At 43.9% G+C, this 9,112-nt stretch overlaps 1 protein-coding gene and 2 long non-coding RNA genes across 3 annotated transcripts; 1 reads left to right on the top strand and 2 right to left on the bottom strand.

The window, feature by feature from the left end:
• Positions 1–7: 7 nt before the first annotated feature.
• LOC140976207 (uncharacterized) lies at positions 8–972 on the top strand. Its single transcript, XR_012175174.1, has 3 exons — positions 8–217; positions 330–415; positions 570–972. It is a non-coding gene; the product is annotated as an uncharacterized lncRNA (long non-coding RNA).
• Positions 259–442, bottom strand: LOC140976208 (uncharacterized). The gene is made up of 2 exons (XR_012175175.1): positions 343–442; positions 259–311 (listed from the first exon to the last, which is right to left on the bottom strand). It is a non-coding gene; the product is annotated as an uncharacterized lncRNA (long non-coding RNA).
• Positions 973–1,074: 102 nt separating the features above from the next.
• LOC140977702 (uncharacterized) lies at positions 1,075–2,136 on the bottom strand (the record flags this gene model as incomplete). Its single annotated transcript, XM_073442448.1, is given in 3 exon segments — positions 1,075–1,078; positions 1,396–1,865; positions 1,867–2,136. Coding segments are annotated over 3 exon segments (744 nt in total), but the record flags the coding sequence as incomplete, so codon positions are not given.
• Positions 2,137–9,112: the final 6,976 nt, after the last annotated feature.

Genomic DNA, 9,112 nt, shown 5'->3' with positions numbered 1-9,112 from the left:
AAAAAAAAAAAAAAATACCCAAACCCTTTCCCCTGCATCCCGTCGGCCACCTTCCTCCTCATCCAACCATCATCGCGTTGCCTAAACCAGAGCTCCGGCCACCACAGCAGGTAAGCCTTGACCCCAGGAACTCGATTAGGGCTTGAGTCGAGGGAAAGTTGAGCTACAACGAGTCATGTAGCGAGCTTCTCGGTGCGTGTTTTTCCTCCAATTTTTGGTGAACTTTTGGTTCGATTTCTTGGTTCATTTGTTGTAAAAGGTAGGGATTTGAAGTTTAGTATGTCGGTTGGCTTTTCCCCTATAATTCCAGCCTTTTCCAGCAATTCTAGACTTTTCCAGCACATTTTTCGGATCGTGAACAGTAATTCCGACGTGTTCCTGGTGGGTTACCGCCTCGAGACGGCTAGTGACTAGAGTAAGCTTTGATCTTGCGATTTTCGGGTCCAAAATTCCAGCTTTTGTTCGGTTTAATAGGCTGCTAAATTTTGGATTTTTACCCACTTCGATTTAATTCGTGTTCGTCGATTGTAATGCGTTATATTGACATATATATTGGGTTTATATTGTAGGTTCGATTGTTGAAAAGTGTTGAGGTATAATTTGACGAGTTTATAAATCAGTATCGAATTAATTGTGCGATTATTTTGAGAATTGTGATTATTTAGTTGATGTTTGGAATTTTTGGATTTGATTTGGGAAATATTTAGTAAATAAAATCGTATTGTTGAAAAGTTGGAAATTTAAATTGAAATTATTGATTAATTCTATATTTTAATCGAAGTTGGGATTTAAATTGTGTAATGAATAATTATTGGAACTATTATGCGTATTGGGGAATTATGATAATATGTTGTTCATTAAAGCTGTTGGAATTTATTTGGAGCGGGATTAGCCGATAAATTGGTTGATTTGAAAAGTTGGAACTTTAAATGACTTGTTGGATATTTTTGAATGTTATAGTCGAATATTGAGTTTAGTGAGCATCTTGTTTGTCATTTTTATATTTTTATTCGCATTGTAATCTTAATAATTTTCAGTTATGTATTATTTTCGAATTTGTATTTCAATTATGTATTATCTTTGTATTTGTATTTCAATTGGGTATTGTAATTTTAATTTCAAAATTTTGCTGTTGGTTTTTCTGATATTTTATAAATTATATATTTACGAGAGTTAAAATTATCAAAAATAAAATAAAAAACTAGAAATATTTTTATAAATTTTCTAATATAATTATAATTAATTTATTTGTGTTTTAATTTTTATTATGAATTATATTTTATATCAATACGATTTAATTTTACTCATCAATTATATAATATTATTATTAAAAATATTTAATACATATTTACATTAATTAAAAAACATTAAAAAAAAATAAAAAAAAACCCAAACCCAGCGCCATTTGGGTTTCTCCTCTGCGTCAAATTCGCCAAATTTGGCGCATAGCCTCCGTTGGAGTGAAAATCCTGCGCTATCTTGCAAATCACAACAAAACGAGGAAGAAGTGCTCTAAGATTTAGCAGATACAGCTCCTCAATTTTCGAATAGACGCCAACTTTGCAAGCCAACGAATCGAACCCTGTCTGTCCAGCCATTTCTTGAATGTTTTCCAACGGTTTGTGTACCCTCCCCGCGATTACCCTGCACACGATCAACGCCTTCCTCACAAACAGGTCGTCCCTGCGATCCGGTTCTACACATTCCGGTGCACTCCAGCTTGTGGAAGTTGTGAAAACTCCAATCCCACCTGTAAGTTCCCGTTTGCCGAAGGAACCATTTCTGATGATCCGGCAGACGCAACATTTATCAGATACACAAAGATGGGACAATCCGTTGATGCCGAGGGAGCATCCTAGTCCCTAGAGTCATGCCGTAGAATCTAAAGAGTTCATTCCCATCGGCTATGCACCGAGGGTGTTTCTTGGCTAGTTTACTCGCTTTTAACTTCACCATTTCCCGGTATTCTTCGAATCGAGCGAGGGTCTTTTGCATATTATGTACTTTCAAGATTTTGTCTATTCGTACGTGGTGGTTATCTGCCTTCAGCCAGCTCGATCGACAGATTATTTCCACAATCTTTCGTGATGAGTCGCCTTCCAGAAGTTCAGTCACTGTGACATGGGAATTAAAAGCTTAGAAATCTTATCAAAATGAAAAGTAAAACAGGCAAGGTGATGTGACTTCGTTGAAATGGGTGAACCGGGTAAGGAGCTCCAACGAGTCAAATCAATAATTTATAGTTTTTAGGGAATTTGAGTGAAGATAATGGCTTCAATAGCACCTGCAAACAATGAAAGGAACTCGTGAATGGGCGCCGGAGGGGTGTCCGGCGTGGTCACTCCGATGCTTAAGTCAGCAGGTTGAAGATGAACACAAGCAATATTTGGTAGAAAATATGTATAATGCTCAAGAGTTCAAAGATTTCAGAATCCGTAAATGACATTAATACCTGCTATTTATAGTAGAAGATGAGGTAGGTACCTCGATTCCAGTGTTACCTACTAAGTATGGCAAGTCGGCTGCTCATACCCTATCTTCTGATGACTTCTAGGACACTCCAAGCCCAAGTTGTTCTGACAGATTAGACGTCCTGTATCAATCATACTCGAGTGTGGTTCAATTCTCGAGGTGGCTCGGGCAATTGATTACTCGGGTACTTATATGAGAGCTCGGGCGATGATTGCGCGGGAGACCGGGCTGTTCGAATAATACTTGGGAAATATGTAGTGCTCGGGCTCTTGATGGTGTCCGGGTCATCAGCGACCCGGATCCTTATGAGGGTATCACCACCCATCCCTAAAATAGTCGGGCTAGAGCTTGACTCGCTGTCCCGATCAGTCCAAGATAATTAACAGTGCACAGAATTGAAGCTTTCAAATATCCCATAGATGAGATGAGATGCTGAGCCCTCCTATCCCCCGGATTCATAATAACTTATTGTTTAACATTCTTGGGCCCTATCGCTACTACCTCGATGACACGTGTCATAGCATGAATTCCCGCCTAAAGGACGTTTCGCATTTCGAGAAGTGGATATGTCTGACGCCTTGATAACCGTACACGTCTTTTCACCTCTTGGCACCTTTTCCAAAAGCGCATCCTAGACGTTCGTGTATTTATAGATCAACGACTGTGATTAAATCCTTCCTCCTATACATAGTCATTCACCCACTTTTCAATCGTACTAACAAACTGTCATCCAGGAAACACAATGGCTGGTGCAAGTAGTTCGAAAACTCCGAGTATGACCGAAGCCTTCAAGGAATCCGCTCTAGAAATTCGAAAATCTACTATGGAAGATGAAGTGTTTCACGCAATTCTTGACTACTGGGAAGAGCTTCAGGGGCTGAAACTTCTTTATGATTCTGGAGAAGCTATTACTCCTAGCCTGGTGGCCAAACTGAGGAGAGTGCGAGAGCACTTGCATATAGCTGAGTGGGTAGACGTCTTTACAGATTGTCGTATCTACCAATTAATGCTTCGGAAAGAAATAAAAATCCTTAAGCGTATTGCCGATTTAGACAGCTTCCTGAAAACTTCCACCGGGCCTTTAGCTGTTTGGGTGAAAATATGGATAATTGCTGTAGAGGAAGAATATGATGAAAGAAATATCTTCCTTTCCATCCTTTCTGGGAAGAAGGGATATCATCAAGGAACCAGGAATTGAACCGGGCCGTCAAGGAAAAAGCGTTATCCCCAAATCGGCAAGTGAAGTAATAGTGAAGGATGAGGGGAGTGATGAGAAGATTGTTCATTTTGAAAAGGACATAGGTCGAGGCCATAATCCTGAAAGAATTAGGATGGAGCTGGTTGATAGGTACACCAAAAAACATAGCAACCTCGATATAAAAAGAAGGGAGGGGGAATCGGAGACCATTTCTAACTTGATCCCGAAAAAAAGTAGTATAGCCGGGTGGAGGATGATCTGCCCGATCAGAAGGACCGGGGATTAGAATGGGAAAAGTGGAGGGGATAGAGCCCAGAGCCCGGAGCTCTTCTTCTGCCCCCGAGTGCAGAGTGCTACTCATGGAGGAGAACCAGAGAACTCCTGGGGTCTCGGAAGAAAGAGGGCTCGAGGCCCGGGCTTTACCCTTACCCTTGCTCTTTGCAAGAGCTCGGGCATGGCTCGAAGAGGAGGGTTTGGAAGAGTTGTCCTCCCCTCCGTCCTCCTTCCGCTGAAGCACCCGGTCAGGAGCTTCCTCCACCTGATCAGCCTTCTCAGGCCAATGTCTTTTTTGAGGGGGCTACTTCTACTGGCGTCATGCGCCTTAAGCAGATACTCAATCCTGCTAAGGAGGCACTTTTGAAGAGCAGTCCCGCCAGTGTAAGATTCTTGGAGGGATCAAACCAGCTCCTATCTGTAAGTTTTATCCCTTCTTTTTCTTTCTTAGTTGCTCGTTTGCTGCCCCCCCCCCCCTTCTCTTTTTTCTATTTTTTTTTAACTTCTCTTATATAGGCGGCTCATATGATCATCTCGACGTTTGAGGAGGTGGCCGTAGTGGCCACGAAAAAGGGGCAGCAAGCCCGGACTGCTCAAGAAATCAATGATCAACTTCAAGGGGAGCTTGCTCGGGCTCAAAAAATTTACGAGGATAAAACGGCCGGTCTCCAAGCTTCCTTAGATCAACAATTGGCCTCTGCCCAGACTGCCCGGGATGAAAGTGTAGCCCGGGAAGAGGAGCTTGGGAGGCGGATTGCTCTCCTTGAGTCCCGAGTTGGCTACCTTGAGGATGAAGCCAACATACAGCAGCATCGGGCCGTTGCTGCAGAGGATAGGCTTAGGATCCTGTAACTGACTCAAGAGGAATGGCGAACCGTCTTCTTTCACTCTTCGGAATTTCAAGCGGCTGTTGAAGACAAGTCTTACCACTACTTCAAAGTCGGCTTTCAGAAATGCCAGGAGCAGTTTGAGGAAAAAGGCCTAATCCCATCAAATAAGGAGGGCTTCCCGGATATAGATAATGCTATCGATTCCCTTCCCAAGGACGATGCTGCTGTCAAGGAGGCCGAGAAGGCTCCTGAAGAGGCCGGAGAGCGATCCACTCCAGTAGACGTAGATTGAATAGGATTGTAATTCTTTTCAATTTTCCTTCAGCCTTCGGGCATAAATTACAACTCTCTCTGTATACATCGGTTGATGTTTTTTTTTTACGATGCTCAAATATCTCCTCAGTTACCCATTTACTTGAACTCATAATAATTACAAAAATTTCCAAGTGTTATGAATTAACCGGGAGTTTTAATAAGTAACCTGGACAATGAACCATTTATCCGGACAACGACTCGTGCTCTTAATATATGCAAGAATCATAGCCTTTTTAAGTCAAGACATAGGCTTGAATAACCGTGAAATATGAATCTTGGGTCGGAGGGCGTATCCCGGGATTAAAGAATGTCAAGGTTCGGAAACCCAAGCCAGGGTGTAGCGTCCTGGGCTTTTAAGAACCAAAGTGCGGAGCCTTGGACCGGGGATCATGTCCCGGGACTTGTGAATGGTCGAGGTGTGGTTCCCCGAGCCAGGGTGTAGTGCCCTGGGCTTTTTAGAACCAAGGTACGGAGCCTTGGGCCGGGGATCATGTCCCGGGACTTGAGAATGGTCGAGGTGTGGTTCCCCGAGCCAGGGTGTAGTGCCCTGGGCTTTTTAGAACCAAGGTGCGGAGCCTTGGGCCGGGGATCATGTCCCGGGACTTGAGAATGGTCGAGGTGTGGTTCCCCGAGCCAGGGTGTAGTGCCCTGGGCTTTTTAGAACCAAGGTGCGGAGCCTTGGGCCGGGGATCATGTCCCGGGACTTGAGAATGGTCGAGGTGTGGTTCCCCGAGCCAGGGTGTAGTGCCCTGGGCTTTTTAGAACCAAGGTGCGGAGCCTTGGGCCGGGGATCATGTCCCGGGACTTGAGAATGGTCGAGGTGTGGTTCCCCGAGCCAGGGTGTAGTGCCCTGGGCTTTTAAATTAGTTCTTCCCGAGTCTAAGATACAACAAATAATATAATGCTTCTCTTTGAGAAAAACAGATCTTTCACTATATCTTCAACCAATCAATTACATCTGTTAGGAATAGTACTGCTTTAAATTAAATACATTCCAAGGCCTTTTGAGAGAGCGTCCCTGCGTGTCTTCTAAATAAAAAGATCCTGAGCTAACCCTCCGGGTAATTTTATAAGGTCCTTCCCACCGAGCTTCTAGTTTCCCAACATCCCCGGCAGGATTAACTTTTTTCATGACTAAATCCCCTATTTGAAAATCTCGAACTCGGACCTTTTTATTGTACGATTTCATGATTCGACCTCGGTATGCTTCCATTCGAATTATTGCTCGGTCTCTTCTTTCTTCTACCAAATCCAATTCCATGGCCCGACTTTGATCATTGCCGCCTGGATAAGATTCTACCCGGGGAGAAGTTTGCCCAATTTCGACAGGAAGGACTGCTTCAGAACCATATACCAGGTTGAAAGGAGTTTCTTGAGTAGGTGCTCGGGGAGTAGTTCTGTACGCCCAGAGAACACTGGGTAATTCTTCCACCCAATCTTTTCCCTTGCCTTGTAGCCTGGTCTTCAATGCTTGTATAATAATTCTGTTAATAACTTCTGTTTGACCATTAGCTTGAGGGTAGGCAACAGAAGTAAAAGACTGAGTGATTTTCATTTCATGACACCAAGATGTAATTCCTTTGCCCTGAAATTGTCTCCCGTTATCTGAGATTAGTCTTCTGGGCAATCCGAACCGGCACACAATGTTCTTCCACAAAAATTTCAATACTTCCTGCTCAGTAATTCTAGCCAATGGCTCGGCTTCCACCCATTTGGAAAAGTAATCCACAGCCACCAGTAAGAACTTCTTTTGAGCCCTGGCAGTTGGGAAAGGACCAACAATATCCAGGCCCCATTGATCAAAGGGGCAAGATGCCCAGATAGGCTTCATGGGAGTGGCCGGACTGTGCTGGAAGTTTGAGTGATGTTGACATCTCTTACAAGCCTGGACCACTTGAGCAGAATTCTGGCTAAGAGTTGGCCACCAGAATCCGGCAAGCATTGTCTTCCGGGCCAAAGCCATCCCTCCGAGATGCTCAGCACAACATCCCTCATGTATTTCTCGGAGGACATAATCCACTTCTCCTTCAGACAAGCATTTTAGCAGAGGTCCCTGGAATGATTTTCTGTATAAGATTTTATTTAAAAGAACGAACCTGGGAGCTTGTCTCTTGATTCTTTGAGCCCGAGTCCTGTCTTCAGGTAATTCATTTGTTGTAATGAATTTAATCAATGGCGTCATCCAGGAGTCCTCGGGTACTGGTAATATTTCTTCCTCGGTGGACAGGACCAAACGGGAAACATGCAAAATTTCCCGGGTGTTGACTTCTGATAATGAGGCAGCCATTTTTGCTAGAGCGTCTGCCTCTCCATTTTCCTCCCGGGGTATTTGTTCGATACTCCAATCCACAAAGATTGCTGCCTGGGTTTTTATGAGCTGTAAATATTTGAGCATCCTGTCATCTTTAGCTTCATAAGCACCCTTTATCTGCTGAGTGATTAATTGTGAATCAGAATATACAATAATACGGGAAGCTCCAATCTCTTTAGCAGCTCGGATTCCCGCAAGGACAGCTTCATACTCAGCTTCATTGTTAGTAACCCGGGAATCAATTCTTAAAGCCAACTTAATCTTCTCTCCTGGAGGAGATATTACTACAACACCTACTCCGCACCCTGTCAGGCTAGACGCCCCATCCACAAACACCCTCCATACTTCATCTTCATCGGGTTGTACCATCTCGGACAAAAAGTCTGATAAGGCTTGCGCTTTAATGGCCACCCGGGGTTTGTATTCGATATCATACTCTCCTAACTCCACTGCCCATTTGATCATTCGCCCAGATACTTCAGAATGAGTCATGATCCTGCCTATAGGACTATTAGTCAAGACAATTATTTGATGTGACAGGAAGTAAGGCCTTAGCTTCCGGGCAGTCATGATCAAGGCCAGAGCAATCTTCTCCACTTCACTGTACCGGAGTTCGGGTCCTCTCAGAGCATGGCTGACATAATAAACAGGCCTTTGATCGGAGCCTTCTTCTTTTATTAGAACTGAGCTGACAGCATACTCTGTGGTGGATAGATAAACAAATAATTTTTCCCCGGGCTCTGGTTTCACCAACACAGGGAGCTCTGCAAGATGGATCTTCAAGTCCTGGAAGGCCTGTTCACATTTATCATCCCATCCGAATTGTCGTGCCTTCCTCAATACCTGAAAGAAAGGATAACTCCTGTGTGCTGATCGGGAAATAAATCGAGAGAGAGAAGCAATCCTCCCGGTCAGCTTTTGTACGTCTTTGACAGATCGAGGAGATGGCATGCACAGCACGGATTTGACTTTCTCCTGATTTACCTCAATTCCCCGATCTGTCACTATGAATCCCAAGAATTTGCCACTCTTTACGCCAAAAATGCACTTGGCCGGGTTAAGCTTGATTCCGTAATGTACGAGAGTGGCAAAGGTTTCTTCTAGATCCTCAATAAAGCTGGCCATCTCCCGGGTCTTCCCCAGGATATCATCCACATAGACTTCCACGTTTCGTCCTAGTTGCTTCTCGAAGACTTTGTTCATCAAACGCTGGTAAGTAGCTCCTGCATTCTTTAACCCGAAATGCATTACGATATAACAAAATGTACCTCCCGAGGTGATGAAGCTAGCTTTATCTTGATCACTCTTGGCCAGGGGGATTTGATGGTACCCCTGGTATGCGTCCATGAAACTCAGTAATTCGAAGCCCGATGTGGAATCCACCAATTGATCAATACGGGGCAGAGGATAATGATCCTTGGGACACGCCTTATTGAGATCGCGAAAATCCACACACATGCGCCACTTCCCTGCTGATTTAGGTACTAATACCACATTCGAGAGCCAAGTGGGGAATTGAATTTCCCGAATGTGACCGGCTTTCAAAAGCTCTTTTACTTGTTCATCAATAACTTTGTCCTTTTCGGGGCCAAAGTGTCTCTTTTTCTGCTTTATCGGGTGAGATCCCGGGAGGATATTTAGTTGGTGCTCAGATATCAAGGGAGAGATTCCCGTCAATTCCTGCTGGGACCATGCAAAAACGTGAATATTATC

This window comes from Primulina huaijiensis, chromosome 5 (assembly GCF_012295235.1).
Source record: "Primulina huaijiensis isolate GDHJ02 chromosome 5, ASM1229523v2, whole genome shotgun sequence".
Classification (NCBI taxonomy): domain Eukaryota; kingdom Viridiplantae; phylum Streptophyta; class Magnoliopsida; order Lamiales; family Gesneriaceae; genus Primulina; species Primulina huaijiensis.
The sequence above is the reverse complement of the archived record's forward strand: the minus strand, read 5'-3'. Positions and strand labels throughout refer to the sequence as shown.